The sequence below is a fragment of the Xenopus laevis genome, chromosome 1S (genome assembly GCF_017654675.1).
Source record: "Xenopus laevis strain J_2021 chromosome 1S, Xenopus_laevis_v10.1, whole genome shotgun sequence".
NCBI lineage: Eukaryota > Metazoa > Chordata > Amphibia > Anura > Pipidae > Xenopus > Xenopus laevis.
This window is the reverse complement of record NC_054372.1, coordinates 300,687-325,456: the sequence shown is the minus strand read 5'-3', so window position 1 is coordinate 325,456 and position 24,770 is coordinate 300,687. Positions and strand designations below refer to the sequence as shown.

General features: G+C 46.7%; 1 protein-coding gene across 2 annotated transcripts; it reads right to left on the bottom strand.

The window, feature by feature from the left end:
• Positions 1 to 5,957: 5,957 nt before the first annotated feature.
• MGC69154 (uncharacterized protein) lies at positions 5,958 to 24,764 on the bottom strand. 2 transcript variants are annotated; one of them, XM_041572910.1, is made up of 11 exons: positions 24,637 to 24,764; positions 15,586 to 15,854; positions 12,999 to 13,096; positions 12,724 to 12,837; positions 11,045 to 11,266; positions 10,838 to 10,935; positions 9,792 to 9,906; positions 8,918 to 9,025; positions 8,168 to 8,278; positions 7,785 to 7,924; positions 5,958 to 6,118 (listed from the first exon to the last, which is right to left on the bottom strand). In XM_041572910.1, exons 1-11 carry the CDS (start codon positions 24,762 to 24,764, stop codon positions 6,067 to 6,069), a joined length of 1,455 nt encoding a protein of 484 aa, XP_041428844.1. In that variant the 3' UTR covers positions 5,958 to 6,066.
• Positions 24,765 to 24,770: the final 6 nt, after the last annotated feature.

Here is a 24,770-nt window from a genome sequence, read left to right as displayed (position 1 = left end):
CAGTACTCTTCAGCCATGATTAGTAGCACCAGACATCAGTACTCTTCAGCCATGATTAGTAGCACCAGACATCATTAGTCTTCAGCCATGATTAGTAGCACCAGTCATCAGTACTCTTCAGCCATGATTAGTAGCACCAGACATCAGTACTCTTCAGCCATGATTAGTAGCACCAGTCATCAGTACTCTTCAGCCATGATTAGTAGCACCAGACATCAGTACTCTTCAGCCATGATTAGTAGTGCCAGACATCATTAGTCATCAGCCATGATTAGTAGCACCAGACATCAGTACTCTTCAGCCATGATTAGTAGCACCAGACATCGTACTCTTCAGCCATGATTAGTAGCACCAGTCATCAGTACTCTTCAGCCATGATTAGTAGTGCCAGACATCATTAGTTATCAGCCATGATTAGTAGCACCAGACATCAGTACTCTTCAGCCATGATTAGTAGCGCCAGGCTTTTGAGTTTATATGTCTTCAGTTATCTATTATGAATTTCCTATTGTTATTATCTTGTTACGGATTTGATTAGATCATTAGTAGATATTGTCCTCTTGTGGTTTGAGCCTGAAGTGAAGAAACTTTGATTATGTTAGATGCTGGTATATTGCGAGCATAATCAGATTTATAAGGATCTTAGTTTGTGTTTTATGTTTCACCACATATATTGCATTCCTTTTATAATGGATTTCCTTGATTATGAGCGCTTTTCTGTGTGCAGGGCTCAGTCTGACACTGTAGGTGTGTTACCATGTAGGGGCCCCCGTCTACGGTGTTGGTTGATTACAGATTGATTATTAAATCCGCCCTCCTGTCACCGCTGCGGTTTGTTAGGTGTCCGCCGACTTTTGGAGCGTTGTACCTGTGGTGGAGCAGTAACTATTGTGCACGCTGCGTTTTGAGCAAGGCGGTCCTGGTATGCGGAAAGATGATCTTGTAGCTTTAGCCCACAGAATTCCCTTCTTATTGTACTGCACTGGCTCACAGTGTTCCCTTGTAGCTTCAGCCCACAGCATTCCCTTTTTATTGTACTGCACTGGCCCACACTATTCCCTTGTAGCGTTAGCCCACAACACTCCCTTCTTATTGTACTGCACTTGCCTAGTGTGTTCCCTTGTAGCTTTAGCCCACAGCATTCCCTTCTTATTGTACTGCACTGGCTCACAGTGTTCCCTTGTAGCTTCAGCCCACAGCATTCCCTTCTTATTGTACTGCACTGGCCCACACTATTCCCTTGTAGCGTTAGCCCACAACACTCCCTTCTTATTGTACTGCACTTGCCTAGTGTGTTCCCTTGTAGCTTTAGCCCACAGCATTCCCTTCTTATTGTACTGCACTGCCCCAGTGTGTTACTTTCTTGTAGCTTTAGCCCACAGCATTCCCTTCTTATTGTACTGCACTGGCCCACACTATTCCCTTGTAGCGTTAGCCCACAACATTCCCTTCTTATTGTACTGCACTTGCCTAGTGTGTTCCCTTAGAGCTTTATCCCACAGCATTCCGTTGTTATTGTACTGCACTGGCCCACAGTATTCCCTTGCAGCTTTAGTCCACAGCATTCCCTTATTATTGTGCAACACTGGTCCTCGGCATCCCCATGCTATTGTACTGCATTGGTCCACTGTGTTCCCTTCTTGTAGCTTTAGCCCACAGCATTCCCTTCTAATTGTCCTGCACTGGCCCCACAGTGTTTCCTTGTAGCTTTAGCCCACAGCATTCCCTTCTTATTGTAATGCAATGGTCCAGTATGTTCCCTTGTAGCTTTAGCCCACATCATTCGATTCTCATTGTACTGCACTGCCCCAGTGTGTTACTTTCTTGTTGCTTTAGCCCACAGCATTCCCTTTTAATTGTACTGCACTGGCCCACAGTGTTTCATTGTAGCTTTAGCCCACATCATTCCCTTCTTATTGTACTGCACTGACCCACAGTGTTCCCTTCTTGTAGCTTTAGCCCACAGCATTCCCTTATAATTGCCCTGCACTGGCCCACACTGTTCCTTTGTAGCGTTAGCCCACAACATTCCCTTCTTATTGTACTGCACTTGCCTAGTGTGTTCCTTTATAGCTTTATCCCACAGCATTCCGTGGTTATTGTACTGCACTGGCCTACGGTGTTCCCTTGTAGCTTTAGTCCACAGCATTCCCTTATTATGTGCAACACTGGCCCTCTGCATCCCCATGCTATTGTACTGCACTGGTCCACGGTGTTCCCTTCTTGTATCTTTAGCCCACAACATTCCCTTCTAATTGTCCTGCACTGGCCCACAGTGTTCCCTTCTTGTAGCTTTAGCCCACAGCATTCCCTTCTTATTGTACTGCACTGGCTCACAGTGTTCCCTTGCAACTTTAGCCCACAGCATACCCTTTTTATTGAACTTTACTGGCCCACATTGTTCCCTTGTAGCTTTAGCCCACAGCATACCCTTCTTATTGTACTGTACTGGCCCACGGTGTTCCCTTGAAACTTTATCCCACAACATTCCCTTCTTATTGCACTGCACTGGCCCACAGTGTGTTCCCTTATAGCTTTATCCCACAGCATTCCCTTCTTTTTTTACTGCACTGGCCCACAGTGTTCTCTTCTTATTGTAATGCAATGGTCCAGTATGTTCCCTTGTAGCTTTAGCCCACAGCATTCCCTTCTTATTGTACTGTACTGACCAACAGTATTCCCTTCTTGTAGCTTTGGCCCACATCATCCCCTTCTCATTGTACTGCACTAGCCCAGTGTGTTACTTTCTTGTAGCCTTTAGCCCACAGCATTCCTATATTATTGTACTGCATTGACCCACAGTGTTCCCTTCTTATAGCTTTAGCCACAGCACTCCCTTCTTATTGTACTGCACTGGTTCACAGTGTTCCCTTGTAGCTTTAGCCAGCAGCATCCCCTTCTTATTCTACTGTACTGGCCCACAGTGTTACCTTGTAGCTTTAGCCCACAGCATACCCTTCTTATTGTACTGCACTGGTCCAAAGTGTTCCCTTGTAGCTTTAGCCCACAGCATACCCTTCTTATTGTACTGCACTGGCTCACAGTGTTCCCTTGTAGCTTTATCCCACAACATTCCCTTCTTATTGCACTGCACTGGCCCAGCATGTTCCCTTCTTGTAGCTTTAGCCCACAGCATTCCCTTCTTATTGTACTGCATTGGCCTACAGTGTTCCCTTGTATCTTTAGCCCGCAGCATTCCCTTCTTATTGTACTGCACTTGCCCAGTGTTTTACCTTCTTGTAGCTTTAGCCCACAGCATGCCTTTCTTATTGTACTGCACTGACCCACAGTGTTCCCTTCTTGTAGCTTAAACCCACAGCATTCCCTTCTTATTGTACTGCACTGGCTCACAGTGTTCCCTTGCAGCTTTAGCCCACAGCATACCCTTTTTATTGAACTTTACTGGCCCACATTGTTCCCTTGTAGCTTTAGCCCACAGAATACCCTTCTTATTGTACCATACTGGCCCACATTGTTCCCTTGTAGCTTTATCCCACAACATTCCCTTCTTATTGTACTGCACTGGCCCAGCATGTTCCATTCTTGTAGCTTTAGCCTACAGCATTCCCTTCTTATTGTACTGCATTGGCCCACAGTGTTCCCTTGCAGCTTTAGCCCACAGCATACCCTTTTTATTGAACTTTGCTGGCCCACATTGTTCCCTTGTAGCTTTAACCCACAGAATACCCTTCTTATTGTACTGCACTGGCCCAGCATGTTCCCTTCTTGTAGCTTTAGCCCACAGCATTCCCATCTTATTGTACTGCACTGGCCTACAGTGTTCCCTTGTACCTTTAGCCCGCAGCATTCCCTTCTTATTGTACTGCACTGACCCACAGTGTTCCCTTCTTGTAGCTTTAGCCCACAGCATTCCCTTATTGTACTGCCTGGCTCACAGTGTTCCCTTGTAGCTTTAGCCCACAGCATATCCTTCTTATTGTACTGTACTGGGCCGCAGTGTTCACTTGTAGCTTTATCCCACAACATTCCCTTCTTATTGTACTGCACTGGCCCACAGTGTGTTCCCTTATAGCTTTATCCCACAGCATTCCCTTCTTATTTTACTGCACTGGCCCACAGTGTTCTCTTGTAGCTTTAGCCCACAACATTCCCATATTATTGTGCAACACTGGCCCTCAGCATCCCCTTGATATTGTACTGCACTGGTCCAAGGTGTTCCCTTGTAGCTTTAGCCCAAAGCATTGCCTTCATATTGTACTGCACTTGCCCAGCATGTTCCCTTCTTGTAGCTTTATCCCACAGCATTCCCTTCTTATTGTACTGCACTGGCCCCTGGTGTTTCCTTGTAGCTTTAGCCCACAGCATTCCCTTCTTATTGTAATGCAATGGTCCAGTATGTTCCCTTGTAGCTTTAGCCCACAGCATTCCCTTCTTATTGTACTGTATTGACCCACAGCATTCATTTCTTATTGTACTGCACTGGCCCAAAGTGTTCCCTTGTAGCTTTATCCCACAGCATTCCCTTCTTATTGTACTGCACTGGCCCACGATGTTCCCTTCTTTTAGCTTTAGCCCACACCATTCCCTTCTTACTGTACTACACTGGCCCAGTGTTTCCCTCGTAGCTTTAGCCCAGAGCATTCCCTTCTTAATGTACTGCACTGGTGCAGTGTTTTCCCTTCGTGTAGTTTTAGCCCACGGCATTCCCTTCTTATTGTACTGCACTGGCCCAGTGTGTTACCTTCTTGTAGCTTTAGCCCACAGCATTCACTTATTATTGTACTTCACTGGCCCACGGTGTTTCCTTGCAGCTTTAGCCCAAAGCATTGCTTTCTTATTGTACTGCACTGGCACAGTGTTTTCCCTTCTTGTAGCTTTAGCCCACAGCATTCCCTTCTAATTGTACTTCACTGACCCACAGTGTTCCCTTCTTGTAATTTTAGCCCACAACATTCCCTTCTTATTGTACTGCACTGGCTGACAGTGTTCCCTTGAAGCTTTAGCCCACAGCACACCCTTCTTATTGTGCAACACTGGCCCTCAGCATCCCCTTGTTATTTTACTGCACTTGCCCAGTGTGTTTCCTTGTAGCTTTAGCCCACAGCATTCCCTTCTTATTGCACAACACTGCAATGGCCCAGAACAATCCCATGTGATTGTACAGAATAAACAGAAAGCATCCCCATGTTATTATATTGCACTAGCCCATTCTCTTGTTATTGTACAGAATGGACTCAAATTATTTATATGTTATTGTTTAGAACGTCAGTGCTGTGGCAAATTCTACTTTCGCCCAAGGCCTGTCATGCAGCCATCCCACTCCATGTACTGATGCTTGCTAGCCCACCTCATCCCCACACTGTTAGTCTCTTACATGCCCATCCACATCACCACCATCATTAACCAATTGAAAGCCACTGCCACACCCCTGGGACAGGTTGTTGTGTCACTCGTGCTCCCTCTGCTGGCAAATAACTTACTGACAGTTGCACCCCCTATGCTTAATTCTGCCTACCACTAGTTCCAGCCTTGCAAAATGTACTCCGAGTATTCCCATTATATTGTATTGTACTGTCTCAGAGCATTCCCATGTCATTGTGCAGCACTGGCCCAGAGCATTCCTATATTATTGTGCAGCACTGGCCCAGAGCATTACCGTGTTATTGCACAGTACTGGTCCTTATTTTTCTCATGTTATTGTACAGAATGTATTGAGAACATTCTAATACTGGCCCAAAGCATTCCCTTGTTATTGAATATAAATGGCCTAGAACATTCCTTTATTGGTGTACAGAATGTACATGGAGCATTCACCTGCTACTATAGAGCATGAGCCTAGAGAATCCCATGTAATTGTATAGCACTGACCCACAGCATTCCTTGGGCACCAAGTGAGGAAATCAGGCCTTTTTTGTACCCTGCTTACACCCATGTGAACCCAGCCTGTGGCTTTTTCCACATACTCTGGTTTAATAGGATAAATGACAGCAGGCAGATTTAATTTTATTCTCCTTTATTCAAGTTCTGTTGTATAACTTTCTCCCAGGCGTTGCTGCCCCCAATTTGCCCTCCCTCATTGGCTCCACCAGTCCTAGGGCCAGTTCCTTACTGCTTGATGCGGCCACCATCTCCCTCACTGACAAACCGTTTGCGGCCACTGTGGGGTTAAATTAAAAACGTGTGTCAGGTATAGGGCAGTGTCCTATAGAAAGGAGCTACTAGACAGCGCACCCTGGTGGTCAAGCAGTTACACTTACAGAAAACAAATATTACACTTGGCTCATAGGCCCAAACAGGGTAAGGACACTATGGCCAGCGTGGCCCACTGCCTCCAACAACCCATGAGCATCTACCGTCCATGTTTTTACTCGAGAGTCCAGCTGGGTCACAAAATGTTCTCATAAGTAGCGATTCAGCAGGCACAGGGCTAGGGATAGACTGACACTTCCCTTCATAGCAGAGGTTGGAATAGACCAGCATCTTCCTTTCTAGGGTAGGAGACAAGAGCTTCCTCCCAGGGCAGTAGCAGAGGGTGGGTATAGACAGGGCAGTAGCAGAGGGTGGGTATAGACAGGGCAGTAGCAGAGGGTGGGTATAGACAGGGCAGTAGCAGAGGGTGGGTATAGACAGGGCAGTAGGCAGAGGGGTGGGTATAGACAGGGCAGTAGGCAGAGGGGTGGGTATAGACAGGGCAGTAGGCAGAGGGGTGGGTATAGACAGGGCAGTAGCAGAGGGTGGGTATAGACAGGGCAGTAGCAGAGGGTGGGTATAGACAGGGCAGTAGCAGAGGGTGGGTATAGACAGGGCAGTAGCAGAGGGTGGGTATAGACAGGGCAGTAGGCAGAGGGTGGGTATAGACAGGGCAGTAGCAGAGGGGTGGGTATAGACAGGGCAGTAGCAGAGGGGTGGGTATAGACAGGGCAGTAGCAGAGGGTGTGTATAGACAGGGCAGTAGGCAGAGGGGGTGTATAGACAGGGCAGTAGGCAGAGGGGTGGGTATAGACAGGGCAGTAGGCAGAGGGGTGGGTATAGACAGGGCAGTAGGCAGAGGGTGTGTATAGACAGGGCAGTAGGCAGAGGGGTGGGTATAGACAGGGCAGTAGGCAGAGGGGTGGGTATAGACAGGGCAGTAGCAGAGGGGTGTGTATAGACAGGGCAGTAGCAGAGGGGTGGGTATAGACAGGGCAGTAGGCAGATGGGTGGGTATAGACAGGGCAGTAGGCAGAGGGTGGGTATAGACAGGGCAGTAGCAGAGGGTGGGTATAGACAGGGCAGTAGCCAGAGGGTGGGTATAGACAGGGCAGTAGGCAGAGGGTGTGTATAGACAGGGCAGTAGGCAGAGGGGTGGGTATAGACAGGGCAGTAGGCAGAGGGGTGGGTATAGACAGGGCAGTAGCAAGAGGGGTGGGTATAGACAGGGCAGTAGCAGAGGGGTGGGTATAGACAGGGCAGTAGCAGAGGGTGGGTATAGACAGGGCAGTAGCAGAGGGTGGGTATAGACAGGGCAGTAGCCAGAGGGTGTGTATAGACAGGGCAGTAGGCAGAGGGGTGGGTATAGACAGGGCAGTAGGCAGAGGGGTGGGTATAGACAGGGCAGTAGCAGAGGGTGGGTATAGACAGGGCAGTAGCAGAGGGTGGGTATAGACAGGGCAGTAGCAGAGGGTGGGTATAGACAGGGCAGTAGCAGAGGGTGGGTATAGACAGACATTGTCTCACAGGACAGTAGGTACAATGGTGGGGATGAGGTAGATACACAATACTAGGCTCACACAAGAGACACCGGGTGACACAGACACACAACAGGGCTGGGCTTGAAGACTCACCGGGAAGGGCATTGGTCCCTCAGCTGCTGGGTGATGACTCCTTCCTGATAACAAAGATCTATGAGCTTCTCAAGCACCACGTGTGCCAGTGGCACGTCCAAGCTGAGATCTGGCAGCTCTTCATACACTCGCTGGAATCCCTAGGGAACATAATGCCAGTCCCTTACTTGTCCCAACCAGAGAAGAGTGGCCACAGGCAGGGTATGCTGGGGGAATGGGGCTAATCCCTATGCAGAAACAGAACCAGCTTGTGTCTACTGGACTCGAGTCCTTCCCTTACAGCACATTGAGCAGGAGGAGAAAGTGAAGATACATCTAGTGATATAAATGGTAGAAGCATTAAGCAACCACTAGGGGCATCCACACACAGGGGAGACACTTACCCGGTTCATTTGGTCCAGTGTAATGAGGCCACTCTCCCACAGAGCTTTCAGCAGTCGTACAGCCATTATGACTCGGCCCTCGGCACAACCCTCCAGCACCATCACCACTGCCTGCGAGAGACATAGTTGCACTCAACTGGGCCCACAGGACACACTAAATCCTGGTTCCATGTTGCCCCAACTCCCACCTGAATAACCTGATCCTTCCCACTAAGTCCTGGTTCCATGCATTCCCTAGCACCCACCTATATAACTTGATCCTCCACACCAAGTCCTGGTTCCATGTTTTCCCAACTCCCACCTGCATAACCTCATCCTTCCCACTAACTCCTGGTTCCAAGCTTTCCCTAGCACCCACCTATATAACTGAATTCTTACCAGAGAAGTTTATTGAAAGAACTAATGATTTGGTCTTGTTTATCTATACTCTGATCCTCTTCACTGTGTCCAACCACACTACTGGGGGAGGAGTTAATAGCCAACTTGTCATCTAGTGGAATGGCCTTCACACATAACCATGCCACTGATACACCCCATTATGCCAAAACCCTTCCTATGATCCAGCCAAACCCCACATAAGCCTCTGTGACTGCAGTAGCCCCGTGACACACTGCTAGTGGCCTTGCTTGTAGCGCTGCTTGGAGATCCAGTTCCATCAGTAGAAGACACAGTATGGGGCCCTACTGGGTTTATATCTACCTTTGTTATAGAGAAAGGGAGAGGAGGACTGGGGCTCACAGGAATTCTTACCTCATACACAACTTCATGGTGGAAATGAGGAACCTCAAGATCACGGAGGCATCGCTCGGCCTCCTCCACCTGCCCCGAGAGCATGAACTCCTGTAAGAGCAGGTTCATCTGTGGGGAACACACCAAGTGCCATCAATAAAGCTCCTCCCTCTCTAGCCAATCCATCACCCTCTACAGCTATTCCTACCCACAATACACCAGCTTCTGCCTCTATTCCCACCCACAATGCACCAGCTTCTGCCGCTATTCCTACCCACAATACACCAGCTTCTGCCTCTATTCCTACCCACAATACACAAGCCTCTGCCTCTATTCCCACCCATGATACACCAGCTTTTGACTCTATTCCTACCCACAATACAGCAGCCTCTGCCTCTATTCCTACCCACAATACACCAGCTTCTGCCTCTATTCCCACCCATGATACACCAGCTTTTGACTCTATTCCTACCCACAATACACCAGCCTCTGCCTCTATTCCCACCCAAGATACACCAGCCTCTGCCTCTATTCCTACCCACAATACACCAGCTTCTGCCTCTATTCCCACCCATGATACACCAGCTTTTGACTCTATTCCTACCCACAATACACCAGCCTCTGCCTCTATTCCCACCCAAGATACACCAGCCTCTGCCTCTATTCTCACCCACAATACAGCAGCCTCTGCCTTTATTTCTACCTACAATTCACCAGCCTCTTCCTCATTTCCTACCCAGAATTAATTCGCATTTGCCTCTATTCCTACTCACAATCCATCAGCCTCTGTCTCTTCTGCTTTATACTCTTAGAAGAAACCACATTGGATACAATATATGAAGGTGCAACGCAGACTGTACAAGATGAACAAAACCCTCTCAGCAAGTTGACTTACTTCCTTAATGAGATGCTTAACTGGTCGCTGGCCACCCCCAACTCCCCACACATTGTCCAGTCGGATGATCTCTCGTTTGATTCGCAGCAACACAGCAGCGCGGTCCAGAGCGGCTCTGCAAGACATACGGGCAACCATGAGAAACAAGAGGAAGGAGATAACCAAGTGGGGGGGGGGCAAAGCATTTGAATGAAGAGTAAAATAATGGTGGTGAGAGAATTAGAGGGTTGCAGTAAGAAGAAGTTGTGAGGGATCAGAGTTGGAAGGAGATGGGTGGGAGAAAGGAAAGAAAGACACAAAAGAAAAGAGGACAAGACTATGTATAAGAGTGAAGGGGAAGGAGGGGTCAGAAGGGAATGAAAGAGAAACGGGACAGAATGGAGCACGAGAGAAGAGAAGAGTTCAGGAAGGAAATTGGAAAGAAGGGAAGAGAGGAAAGCAGAAGCAAGGGGAGAAGGTAGGCAAGAAAGTAACAGAACAAAGCAATAAAGGAAGGGAGAAGCGTTCAGGAAGTAAAGGGGAAAGAAAAAGCAAGGGGAGAAGTTAGTTGTGAAAGTAACAGAACAAAGCAAGAGGGGGAGGAATTCAGGAAGGAAAGGGGAAAGAAGGGAAGAAGAAAGGAGAAGCAAGAGGAGAAGTTATGAGAGAAAGGAACAGAATGGAGCAAGAGGGGGAGGGGAGGAATTCAGGAAAGAAAGGGGAAAGAAGGGAAAGGATGAAAGGTGAAGCAAGGGGAGAAGTTAGGTGTAAAAGTAACAGAATAGAGCAAGAGAGAAAGGGAAGTGTGTAGAGATAAATAAGGGTAGGTGAAAAAGGAGTAGTAGGGTAGAGGGCAGGAAGAGGACAGGAGAAAAAGGAGCACAGAGATAAGTTGCCAGGGTACAAAATAGGAAATATACCACAGTCCTGTCATTTCATACATTCACTGGGACCACATTAATCTTTATTTCAGGGGCAATGAATGATGAGACCTACGCTACTACAGACTATGCCCCCCCCACACAGAACAGAAGATGTAAGTGGGACCCATGTTGCTACACACTCACCGTGCATGCTCACAGTCTACTCGGCCCTTGTAGCGATCCAGGAAGTTGAGTGGGAGCGCGTGATCAGCCACAGCTCGGGCAATAAACTGGCCCAGCATCTATAATAAACAGGAGTACTAAGTATAACATACACCCTTCACCCTTAAGTGAGTAAAATAATGACACATCCCATATTTCTCAGCTCTCAGTATTATGAGACAATATTACCTGCGGGGCCTCAGGGGTATCCAGTATGAGATCAGGCAGGTCAGTTAGTATCAAGTCAAATGCCCGAGCTATGTCTTCAGGGTTTAGAACCTTTCCCACCAGGTCCGACAGGAGCCGCGAAGTCAACTCTCGATGACTGGCCTTTCCTTCTAAGGACAGAGACACTGCTACACGGGCCACCCCCGGAGACTTGGTCCCCAAATTCAGTTCCTTCAGCAGAGCCTGGGGCAGAGGAAATTACATACAGTGCTAGAGGGAGGACTAACCCCAAACCACTGGACAATGAACTTTATATACATTGGTTCCTCTGTCTCCTAACCAAGACTAACCAGAATGCTAAAGAGAAGAATAACCATGACCCATTGGACAATGAGCATTATAAATGATTTGGTTTTCCTGTTTCCCAACCCTAACCAAGACTAGCTAGAAAGCCAAAAGGGACGACTAACCATGACCCATTGGACAAGGAGAGTTATAAATGAATTGTTTCTCCTGTTTCCCAATGCTAACCAAGACTAGCTAGAAAGCCAAAAGTGAAGACTAACCATGACCCATTGGACAAGGAGAGTTATAAATGAATTGTTTCTCCTGTTTCCCAATGCTAACCAAGACTAGCTAGAAAGCCAAAAGTGAAGACTAACCATGACCCATTGGACAAGGAGAGTTATAAATGAATTGGTTTTCCTGTTTCCCAATGCTAACCAAGACTAGCTAGAAAGCCAAAAGTGAAGACTAACCATGAAAAAGAACTGATTGATACATTTGCACCCTCCCAACTAGTGCGTCTGAAGGCTCATATATACAATTAAAACGTAACTTTTAATAACCAAAGTGAATTAAAAATGTCCTCATCAATTAAAAACAGGTTAGGAGCAGAGAGACGGATTGAGAAGAGGCAACGGGCTGGTCATGTATTGGAACTCGGAAACTGGTCTGTCAACCTCTATTGTAGCCACAGGCATAAGCCAGTGACAGGTTGAGTAGATAGAGGGGTCGATCAGTTCACCACTCAGGCTCCTTAAACCACCATCCCCTTCACCCACATACGATCCCCTCCCAGGTCGATATAACATAGAAATATGTGCACACCACTGTATTGGTATCTGATCCGTCTATAGAGACGTTGAGGAGCGGTTGAATAGCACTGGCCAAAGGCACTAATAGGCCAATAGTGAGCTGTTTGTGTTCCAAAATTCACTTCCACACCAACCCCTAAAGAGAAGACCAACCACAACCAATTGGGCAATGGTGAGCTTTTGAGATTTTGCTAGACAGATGAGCAATGGGTGAGAACCCAGGAATACCAGTACAAAAGAACCTTGGGTGCAGCGATCAATGGCAGCCAGTGACTAGTCTAGAGTGAAAATACACAGGGCATTGGGTTCAAGGGTTGCAGCACCCTCCTCCTATGGAAATTCATTGTTCAGGTCAAGTATGGGGGTCACTTTGTGGCTTTAAGGTGCAAAAAGTACAAAATTCAAAGTGCAACCAAATGATTTGTGTTATAATACAAAAAGTTCAACAAATTGAGTTTTTTTTGGCTAGTCTCTCGCGTAGTGAATGACAAGTCCCTACCCCATGGCCCCTAGCTTAACACAATGAGGTGATCAGAAAACACTGGGAAGAAAAAGAAAATCTATTAATATGACTGAGCATTAATACTCAAGTACAGTACTTACTATAACTTCCCCAGTGTCTCCATGCTCAAAGTATTCTTGCACCATTGGCTTCACGTTCTTCTGCAGTCCCATTTCATCTAACTCAGGAACCACCTTCTGATACACCGTGTCCCCCTACAGGGAAGCAGAGGATACAGTGACCCTTGCTCTTACACAAATACCCTCATGGGGGGGAATTGAGGAGTAGTGGCTACAAGGATGGGTCTTCTCACCAGACCTTAAACTTTGCCAAATGCAAGAGGTCTGCGCCCCACCCTACACCATCAATGCATTACCTGATCAGACTCGTCATAGTTTGGGTCTCGAGCATCAAGTTCTTGATCTCCATAGACCTGCCCTGGGGCTCCCCACACACCCTTCCCCCCAGCGCCACCTGCAGGAAAGAGCAGAATAAGCACCTTCCACACAACACAGTCTTCTCCCAAAATGTGATTTCCTAATGACGTCTACCTGAGCAACACAGATCCTGTATTAAAGGGCACCAATCCCAATTTACAAAGTGGGGAGAGGGGTTAGAGAGAGATGAAGGGTAGGGGGAATAGAGAAAGATAAGAGAGGGGGTTAGAGAGAGATAAGAGAGGGGGTTAGAGAGCGATAAAGGGTAGGGGGAATAGAGAGACAAAAGAGAGGGGAATAGAGAGAGCTAAGGGAGGAGGTTAGAGAGAGATAAAGGGTAGGGGGAATAGAGAGAGAAAAGAGAGGGGTTTAGAGAGAGATAAAGGGTAGGGGGAATAGAGAGAGATAAAGGGTAGGGGGAATAGAGAGAGAAAAGAGAGGGGGTTAGAGAGAGATAAAGGGTAGGGGGAATAGAGAGAGATAAGAGAGGGGGTTAGAGAGAGATAAAGGGTAGGGGGAATAGAGAGAGATAAGAGAGGGGGTTAGAGAGAGATAAAGGGTAGGGGGAATAGAGAGAGATAAAGGGTAGGGGGAATAGAGAGAGATAAAGGGTAGAGGGAATAGAGAGAGATAAGAGAGGGGGTTAGAGAGAGATAAAGGGTAGGGGGAATAGAGAGAGATAAAGGGTAGGGGGAATAGAGAGAGAAAAGAGAGGGAGTTAGAGAGAGATAAAGGGTAGAGGGAATAGAGAGAGATAAGAGAGGGGGTTAGAGAGTGATAAGGGTAGGGGGAATAGAGAGAGATAAAGGGTAGGGGGAATAGAGAGAGATAAGAGAGGGGGTTAGAGAGAGATAAAGGGTAGGGGGAATAGAGAGAGATAAAGGGTAGGGGGAATAGAGAGAGAAAAGAGAGGGGGTTAGAGAGAGATAAAGGGTAGGGGGAATAGAGAGAGATAAAGGGTAGGGGGAATAGAGAGAGAAAAGAGAGGGAGTTAGAGAGAGATAAAGGGTAGGGGGAATAGAGAGAGATAAGAGAGGGGGTTAGAGAGAGATAAAGGGTAGGGGGAATAGAGAGATAAAGGGTAGGGGGAATAGAGAGAGAAAAGAGAGGGGGTTAGAGAGAGATAAAGGGTAGGGGGAATAGAGAGAGATAAGAGAGGGGGTTAGAGAGAGATAAAGGGTAGGGGGAATAGAGAGAGATAAGAGAGGGGGTTAGAGAGAGATAAAGGGTAGGGGGAATAGAGAGAGATAAAGGGTAGGGGGAATAGAGAGAGATAAAGGGTAGAGGGAATAGAGAGAGATAAGAGAGGGGGTTAGAGAGAGATAAAGGGTAGGGGGAATAGAGAGAGATAAAGGGTAGGGGGAATAGAGAGAGAAAAGAGAGGGAGTTAGAGAGAGATAAAGGGTAGAGGGAATAGAGAGAGATAAGAGAGGGGGTTAGAGAGAGATAAAGGGTAGAGGGAATAGAGAGAGATAAGAGAGGGGGTTAGAGAGAGATAAAGGGTAGGGGGAATAGAGAGAGATAAAGGGTAGGGGGAATAGAGAGAGATAAGAGAGGGGGTTAGAGAGAGATAAAGGGTAGGGGGAATAGAGAGAGATAAAGGGTAGGGGGAATAGAGAGAGAAAAGAGAGGGGGTTAGAGAGAGATAAAGGGTAGGGGGAATAGAGAGAGATAAGAGAGGGGGTTAGAGAGAGATAAAGGGTAGGGGGAATAGAGAGAGATAAGAGAGGGGGTTAGAGAGAGATAAAGGGTAGGGGGAATAGAGAGAGATAAAGGGTAGGGGGAATAGAGAGAGATAAAGGGTAGAGGGAATAGAGAGAGATAAGAGAGGGGGTTAGAGAGAGATAAAGGGTAGGGGGAATAGAGAGAGATAAGAGAGGGGGTTAGAGAGAGATAAAGGGTAGGGGGAATAGAGAGAGATAAGAGAGGGGGTTAGAGAGAGATAAGAGAGGGGGTGAGAGAGAGATAAGAGAGGGGGTGAGAGAGAGATAAGAGAGGGGGTGAGAGAGAGAAAAGAGAGGGGGTTAGAGAGAGAAAAGAGAGGGGGGTTAGAGAGAGAAAAGAGAGGGGGTTAGAGAGAGATAAGAGAGGGGGTGAGAAAGAGATAAAGGGTAGGGGGAATAGAGAGAGATAAAGGGTAGAGGGAATAGAGAGAGATAAGAGAGGGGGTTAGAGAGAGATAAAGGGTAGGGGGGATAGAGAGAGATAAGAGAGGGGTGAGAGAGATAAGAGAGGGGGTGAGAGAGAGATAAGAGAGGGGGTGAGAGAGAGAGATAAGAGAGGGTGTTAGAGAGAGAAAAGAGAGGGGGGTTAGAGAGAGATAAGAGAGGGGGTGAGAGAGAGATAAGAGAGGGGGTGAGAGAGAGATAAGAGAGGGGGTGAGAGAGAGAAAAGAGAGGGGGTTAGAGAGAGAAAAGAGAGGGGGGTTAGAGAGAGATGGGGAGAGAGAAGGAAGGTAGAACTTTATGGACACATGTTGGTACACGAGTAACTAATGGGAAATCTCAGGCCCTTTCTCCCCTTTACCTTTTTTGGGGAGCCCCCTTCCCTTCCCCATACGGGACTTCTTATCATTCACTTTCCCCCGAGGACTGAGGGGCTCCATGGGGCATTCGGAGATGTCGGGTTCCCGCGCAGAGTCACGTGACGACGTCCGTCTGATTCGGTGTTTGGCTTTGGCCTTGACTTTGGCTTCATGTAGAGCCTTCTCCTGTGGCGTCCAATCCCGCGGCACCTCCTCCCCCACTAATGCTTCATCACCACCGGGTCCCATTATGGGGGGTTCAGACACAACCCTAGAGGGGCCACAGAATAAAGCAGCAAATATTTATACACAATGTGCCCAGAGCATGCGCTAGCCCCCACCATCCTACTGACCTGCACCAACTCACACTCATGTACTTGTCCCTCCCCCTGGGGAATTATGGGCACAGAGTCATTGGGCCACACCCACAAGAATGAAGTCCCCCATGGAGTCCCCCCTCAGCAAGGAGTCCCCGCCCTCAGCAAGGAGTCCCCGCCCTCAGTCCACACACAGAGTTTATCCACACACAGAGTTTATCCACACACAGAGTTTACACACACACAGAGTTTACACACACACACAGAGTTTACACACACACACAGAGTTTACACACACACAGAGTTTACACACACACACAGAGTTTACACACACACAGAGTTTACACACACAGAGTTTACACACACAGAGTTTACACACACAGAGTTTACACACACACACAGAGTTTACACACACACACAGAGTTTACACACACACACAGAGTTTACACACACACACAGAGTTTACACACACACACAGTTTACACACACACACAGTTTACACACACACACAGTTTACACACACACACAGTTTACACACACACACTGAGTTTACACACACACACACTGAGTTTACACACACACAGAGTTTACACACACACACAGAGTTTACACACACACACAGAGTTTACACACACACACAGTTTACACACACACACAGTTTACACACACACACAGTTTACACACACACACAGTTTACACACACACACTGAGTTTACACACACACACACTGAGTTTACACACACACTGAGTTTACACACACACACAGAGTTTACACACACAGAGTTTACACACACAGAGTTTACACACACAGAGTTTACACACACAGAGTTTACACACATACAGAGTTTACACACACAGAGTTTACACACACAGGGAGTTTACACACACAGAGTTTACACACAAAAAGTTTACACACACAGAGTTTACACACACACACAGAGTTTACACACACACTGAGTTTACACACACACTGAGTTTACACACACACTGAGTTTACACACACACTGAGTTTACACACACACTGAGTTTACACACACACTGAGTTTACACACACACTGAGTTTACACACACACACTGAGTTTACCCACACACACAGAGTTTATACACACACACAGAGTTTACACACACACAGAGTTTACACACACACACAGAGTTTACACACCACATGCTGCAGGTATAGAGGCAGGCATTGATCACCTATACAGTATATAAAATAGATTTTGTATTACAGAAAAATGATTTCAAATTTGAAGCAACTTTTTATACAGTGAACAAGGACCTCTCTGGGTTGAAGAGTCGGCCAGTGCCAGAGCTTTTATGTGAGACTTTGAGAATAATGTAAATAATGTGTTAGTGCTCATGTGTTAGTGCTCATGTGTTAGTGCTCATGTGTTAGTGCTCATGAGTCTGACGGGAACTTCTATAGGCGCTTCATTGATGAGCTGGAATTGTATGTGGATAACCTCAATAAACTTGTGACAGCAATAAAACCAATGTTGAACTACAGCTCCCTGTTTAGATTTACAGACAAATGTATTTATAGCAAGGCCACCGAGTGTACAAGTCATCAGCCCAGACATCTGCTCAATTCACTCACATTGACAGTCGTCCCAAACAGGAGGAGGAGGGTTTATTGAGAATGGCTAAAAGATTGTTGGTAGGGATCTGGCCACGATTCAACCTTTTTAACCTTTTTCAGCAGATTCAGCCAAATCCTTCTGCCCGGCCGAACCAAATCGTAATTTGCATTTGCAGAAAAGGGGCGGGAGGGAAATTGTGTGACTTTTTGTTACAAAACAAGGAAGTAAAAAATGTTTTCCCCTTTCCACCCTAATTAACATATGGATATTAAGATTAGGTTCGATATTCGGCCGAATCTTTCGCAAAGGATTCAGGGGTTTGGCTGAATCCAAAAGTATTTGGAGAGAGGTTACCAAGAGGGATTCATTGAGGAAACGATTGATTTGTAATGATTTGGTCAACGTGAAGAGTAGTGAAAGAGAAAGGAGTATCGGCCGAGTAATGAGATGAAGGATAATATTATTATTATAAATATAATCCCCACAGCACAAATAGGAGAGAAGATGGGCTTAATGATTGGCAAATAGTGGCCAAAGGTGAAGTTTTAACTAAAGCTGGTCATACAGGGGCCGATGACAGACCGAGTCGGCAGTTTATTGTGTGGGACCCTCCGTCGGCTTCCTCAATAGATATCTGGCCAATAAGTCGGCCAAACGTCGATGGGGCAGGATCGCGGGCTGCATGGGTTTGTTGATGTAGCCCCGCAATCCCATATTATAATCCCATCATTGGGCCCTAGGGCCCACGATCAGATCACCCCGATATCACTCAACTCTATATGGTCACATGAGGGAGAGATCCAGTCGATCTCTATATATATATATATATGAACTCCAGGACAACACTGCTTGTGTAGTAACACACTCATATGGGCAACACAATTCACACATCCCGGGCTAAAGGTACAACATAAGACATAGAATGGTGGTGTAAGTTATTAAATGTCTATGAGAGGATAATCACAAGGGCAGTATTAGGGAAGCACTGGACTCAGATATAAAAGTGGATCCTGACACTGCCCAGCAGCCAATAGCAAAGCACCGGGACACAAGCTAAACATCATCATCATCATCATCATCTCGTTGGATTCTGCCCATTGGCCACAAACCTAAAGCCCCCAGGGCTGGTGATCTTCAGAAACTGAGACTGTGTCACCCCCAAAGAGTTAAATGGACCGTTCCAACTGAATTGCTTCTTCTATTATCACAACACACGTGTATCTGTAGTGTAAATCCAGTTCTTTCTTTGTATCTCTTCACCTTACAGGAATATTTACGTAGTCTCTGAATGACATGTGAATGATTCTCATCTCTAAGTAGAATTCTTTATTGTTTCTTTTCTAAGAATTGTCACAAATAGACTTTAGAAGAGTGCGACACCCAGTGGTGAGAAGAAGAATTACACTGGAAAAAAGGACTTGTGACCTCACAAACTGTATATGGACTGATGATGTCATGTTGCTGCCTAGATTCACCTGTGGGGGCGGGTATTTAAGTTGTATCACAATTATTGCACAATATCCTTGAGAAACGAGGGGATAAGATGACTATGAAGATTTTCATTCATCCAGGTCATGGTATATCATTATATAGGTAAATCTAAAACAACTGGACTTGCTGAGTATCATTAGGAAAGCACCGAATTCAGGATTCGGTTCGGGATTCAGCCTTTTTCAGCAGGAGTCGGCTGAATCCTTGCGCCTGGCCAAACCGAATCCTAATTTGCATATGTAAATTAGGGGCGGGGAGGAAAATCGCGTTAGGTTAGGTATTTGGCCAAATCTTTCACCAAGGATTCGGCCGAATCCCAAAAGGTAGATTCGGTGCATCGCTAGTAATCAATGAAGACGTTTCACTACTCATCCGAGCAGCTTCTTCAGTACAACTGACTGATGTGGGAAGTTCTCAGCATATAAACTCTTCTACTAATCCAATCACAATGGCACATTGTAACTCCTCAATAATCTGAAACTCACAGAGGTGTAGATTGTGTGTAGTTAATGTGATAGGATTATCCAATGTGTCATGTGACTCCTAGATACAGCTGTTACTTGTGAAGTGTTCTGAATCCGTCGGGGTACAGATGTTAGAACACATTGTATGTAGCAGACAGGTGGTGTCGAAGGCCCCCACCTCTGTTCAGGGATGGTTTCTCCAGCAAGTCCAGTTGTGAGAATAAGATGCTATACCATTATGTGAAATACAAGAGAATATATTCACAATCCCCCCCAGAGCTGGGAGGAAGGATAAGAGGAGTCATGAGAAATAAGGAGCCAACAGGGAATTGGGGCTGAGACAGACACCAACGTGGCAAAAAACAAACCCCACATTCAAAGCAAATCTCAAATTCTGACTGGCCCCCCTATTGGCACAAAACACCAGAGGGCAGCAATTAAACCCCAGTATGTGGCTCCTTGGTATAAACAGCTTTCCCTTGCCCCAGCCTGGGCCTATCTGGGACCTTCAACTGCAAGCTTATGGGAATGTGTAAGCTCACTGGGACAGAAACTAATGGGAATGGTATAAGGACCATAGAGAGTAAATTTACTGGGACAGAAACTAATAGGAATTGTATAGGGACCATAGAGTGTAAACTCACTGGGGCAGGAACTAATGGGAATAATATAGGGACCATAGTGTGTAGGATCACTGGGACAGGAACTAATGGGAATGGTATAGGGACCATAGAGTGTAAACTTACTGTGACAGGAATTTATGGAAATGGTATAGGGACCATAGAGAGTAAACTCCCGGGACAGGAACTAATGGGAATGTATAGGGACCATAGTGAGTAAGCTCCCTGGGACAGGAACTAACATTAGTTATAGTGGGGTTAGTCTGTGCCTGTATCACAATCAGTTCCTTGTTTTCTATCTCTGCCTTCAGATTACTGCTTTATAACATTAGTTATAGTGGGATTAGTCTGTGCCTGTGTCATGATCAGTTCCTCGTTTTCTATCTCTGCCCTTAGATTACTGCTTTATAACATTAGTTATAGTGGGATTAATCTGTGCCTGTGTCACAATCAGTTTCTCGTTTTCTATCTCTGCCTTCAGATTACTGCTTTCTAACATTACTTCTAGTGTGATTAGTCTGTGCCTGTGTCAGGATCAGTTCCTCGTTTTCTATCTCTGACCCTAGATTACTGCTTTCTAACATTAGTTATAGTAGGATTAGTCTATGCCTGTGTCACAATCAGGTCCTCGTTTTCTATCTCTGCATTCAGATTACTGTTTTACAACATTAGTTATAGTGGGATTAATCTGTGCCTGTGTCACAATCAGTTTCTCGTTTTCTATTTCTGCCTTCAGATTACTGTTTTACAACATTAGTTATAGTGGGATTAGTCTGTGCCTGTGTCAGGATCAGTTCCTCGTTTTCTATCTCTGACCCTAGATTACTGCTTTATAACATTAGTTATAGTAGGATTAGTCTATGCCTGTGTCACAATCAGGTCCTCGTTTTCTATCTCTGCATTCAGATTACTGTTTTACAACATTAGTTATACTGGGATTAATCTGTGCCTGTGTCACAATCAGTTTCTCGTTTTCTATTTCTGCCTTCAGATTACTGTTTTACAACATTAGTTATAGTGGGATTAATCTGTGCCTGTGTCACAATCAGTTTCTCGTTTTCTATTTCTGCCTTCAGATTACTGTTTTACAACATTAGTTATAGTGGGATTAGTCTGTGCCTGTGTCAGGATCAGTTCCTTGTTTTCTATCTCTGACCCTAGATTACTGCTTTATAACATTAGTTATAGTAGGATTAGTCTGTGCCTGTGTCACAATCAGGTCCTCGTTTTCTATCTCTGCCTTCAGATTCTGTTTTACAACATTAGTTATAGTGGGATTAGTCTGTGCCTGTGTCAGAATCAGTTTCTCGTTTTCTATCTCTGACCCTAGATTACTGCTTTATAACATTAGTTATAGTAGGATTAGTCTGTGCCTGTGTCACAATCAGGTCCTCGTTTTCTATCTCTGCCTTCAGATTACTGCTTTATAACATTAGTTATAGTGGGATTAGTCTGTGCCTGTGTCACGAACATTAGTTATAGTGGGGTTAGTACAAAGTACAGCCAATTATTAGTAGGAAGAGAGAGCATACCAGTTGGAGGCGCAGGAAATGGTGGGAAAAGAGCAAACATAAGAAGATACAGGGAAAAGTAGAAAAAAGGAGCACACAGAGGGGCAGATTTGTAGGATAAAAGGAGCAGACAGACAGAGGGGCAGATTTGTAGGATAAAAGGAGCAGACAGACAGAGGGGCAGATTTGTAGGATAAAAGGAGCAGACAGACAGAGGGGCAGATTTGTAGGATAAAAGGAGCAGACAGACAGAGGGGCAGATTTGTAGGATAAAAGGAGCAGACAGACAGAGGGGCAGATTTATAGGATAAAAGGAGCAGACAGACAGAGGGGCAGATTTGTAGGATAAAAGGAGCAGACAGACAGAGGGGCAGACTTGTAGGATAAAAGGAGCAGACAGACAGAGGGGCAGACTTGTAGGATAAAAGGAGCAGACAGACAGAGGGGCAGATTTGTAGGATAAAAGGAGCAGACAGACAGACAGAGGGGCAGAGTTATAGGATAAAAGGAGCAGACAGACAGAGGGGCAGATTTGTAGGATAAAAGGAGCAGACAGACAGACAGAGGGGCAGACTTGTAGGATAAAAGGAGCAGACAGACAGACAGACAGAGGGGCAGATCTATAGGATAAAAGGAGCAGACAGACAGAGGGGCAGATTTGTAGGATAAAAGGAGCAGACAGACAGAGGGGCAGATTTGTAGGATAAAAGGAGCAGACAGACAGACAGACAGAGGGGCAGATCTATAGGATAAAAGGAGCAGACAGACAGAGGGGCAGATTTGTAGGATAAAAGGAGCAGACAGACAGAGGGGCAGATTTGTAGGATAAAAGGAGCAGACAGACAGAGGGGCAGATTTGTAGGATAAAAGGAGCAGACAGACAGAGGGGCAGATTTGTAGGATAAAAGGAGCAGACAGACAGAGGGGCAGATTTATAGGATAAAAGGAGCAGACAGACAGAGGGGCAGATTTGTAGGATAAAAGGAGCAGACAGACAGAGGGGCAGATTTATAGGATAAAAGGAGCAGACAGACAGAGGGGCAGATTTGTAGGATAAAAGGAGCAGACAGACAGAGGGGCAGATTTGTAGGATAAAAGGAGCAGACAGACAGGGGGGCAGATTTATAGGATAAAAGGAGCAGACAGACAGACAGACAGGAGGTAACAGTAAGAAGAAGTAGGAGCTCTAGGCCCCGCCCCTATGTGACATATGTTGGTGTTTACAACACGTGCTGCACACGGCACTAAGTCCCACTACTCCCCCCTCAGCTCCGCATGTTCCTACACCGACCCCATGGGGCCCCTCATACACCAGTAATGTTACTGAACTCATGGCTTGTTATTTGCACTCACCCTGTGTCCTGCACATTTATCTGCACTCACTGCTGCTCTACACTCACTCCCAACATCACTCACACTCACTTGTGCAACAACAACACTCACATGCACAGGAGCAAGCAGCAGTCACACACCAGCCTGACTCTCTCTGACCTGCAGTTTCAGTCCCAGTGCAGCAGTCTCTCTCTCTCCCTCTCTGTCTCACTGTCAGTCTCAGCTCCAGGGCAGCAGTTTGTCTGTCTCTCTGGCAGGAAGTGAGGTCATTAGGAATCTGCACAGTCCAACCCACCCCCTCCCAACTGAGCCTGCTCCTCTTCCATTAACCCTTCCCTTACCCACCTAGCCTGCAACCTCTTCCATTAACCCTTCCTTTACCCACCCAGCCTGCGCCTCATCCATTAACCCTTCCCTTACCCACCCAGCGCCTCTTCCATTAACCCTTCCCTTACCCACCCAGCCTGGGCCTCTTCCATTAACCCTTCCTTTACCCACCCAGCCTGCGCCTCGTCCATTAACCCTTCACTTGCCCACTGAGCCTGCGCCTCCTCAATTAACCCTTCCCTTACCCACCCAGCCTGAGCCTCTTCCATTAACCCTTCCCTTATCCACTGAGCCTGCGCCTCTTCCATTAACCCTTCCCTTACCCACCCAGCCTGCGCCTCTTCCATTAACCCTTCCCTTAGCCACCCTGCGCCTCTTCCATTAACCCTTCCCTTACTCACTGAGCCTGCGCCTCTTCCATTAACCCTTACCCACCCAGCGCCTCTTCCATTAACCCTTCCCTTACCCACTGAGCCTGCGCCTCTTCCATTAACCCTTCCCTTACCCACTGAGCCTGCGCCTCATCCATTAACCCTTCCCTTACCCACCCAGTCTGCACCTTTTCCATTAACCCTTCCCTTACCCACCCAGCGCCTCTTCCATTAACCCTTCCCTTACCCACCCAGCGCCTCTTCCATTAACCCTTCCCTTACCCACCGAGCCTGCGCCTCTTCCATTAACCCTTCCCTTACCCACCCAGCCTGCGCCTCTTCCATTAACCCTTCCCTTGCCCACTCAGCCTGCGCCTCTTCCATTAACCCTTCCCTTCCCCACTCAGCCTGCGCCTCTTCCATTAACCCTTCCCTTACCCACCGAGCCTGCGCCTCTTCCATTAACCCTTCCCTTACCCACCCAGCGCCTCTTCCATTAACCCTTCCCTTACCCACCCAGTCTGCGCCTCTTCCATTAACCCTTTCCTTACCCACCCAGCGCCTCTTCCATTAACCCTTCCCTTACCCACTCAGCCTGCGCCTCTTCCATTAACCCTTCCCTTACCCACCCAGCCTGTACTTCTTCCAATAAGGATGGGGGACAGGCTCTGTTAGTGGGGGGATGAGCACAACACACATTAGACTTCCTTTGTCCTAATAAACGATTCTGTATTGTTTAACCCTATGAATGCTTATTGGGAAGGCCTCACTAACCCTATGGACTTACACGTGTGACAATTTGCCACACTTCCATGTGTTTATACATATAATTGTTATTATACACATCCCTCGCTCTGTTTCCAGACAACTACGTGTTTGGGGGAGTCTGTCCGTGATCAGGACAGTTCCACACGTTGGGATGATTATGTGTAGATGACGTGGGCATGGGGAGCACGTGTCAGGGAGAGCCAATCATAATCTCCGCAAATAAACAACAGGGAGCGCGCTGAGTCTACAAGAAATGCGCATGCGCATCATACCGGACATATCTCGTGAGTCCAATAGAGCCTATCCGCACAACTGAAGTACAGACCAACCACAACGGATGAAGCGCGAAGAGTCCCTCACGCTTATTGGCTGCAGCCTTAGCTCCTCCCATTGAATACATCTAGCA

Coding starts and splice junctions, on each gene's coding strand:
- MGC69154 (XM_041572910.1), bottom strand. CDS start 24,764: ATGTATTCAATGGGAGGAGCTAAGGCTGCAGCCAATAAGCGTGAGGGA. Junction 13,097..15,585: donor AAGGGGGCTCCCCAAAAAAG/GTAAAGGGGAGA, acceptor TCTTTCCTGCAG/GTGGCGCTGGGGGGAAGGGT. Junction 9,907..10,837: donor GTAGACTGTGAGCATGCACG/GTGAGTGTGTAG, acceptor TATGTCTTGCAG/AGCCGCTCTGGACCGCGCTG.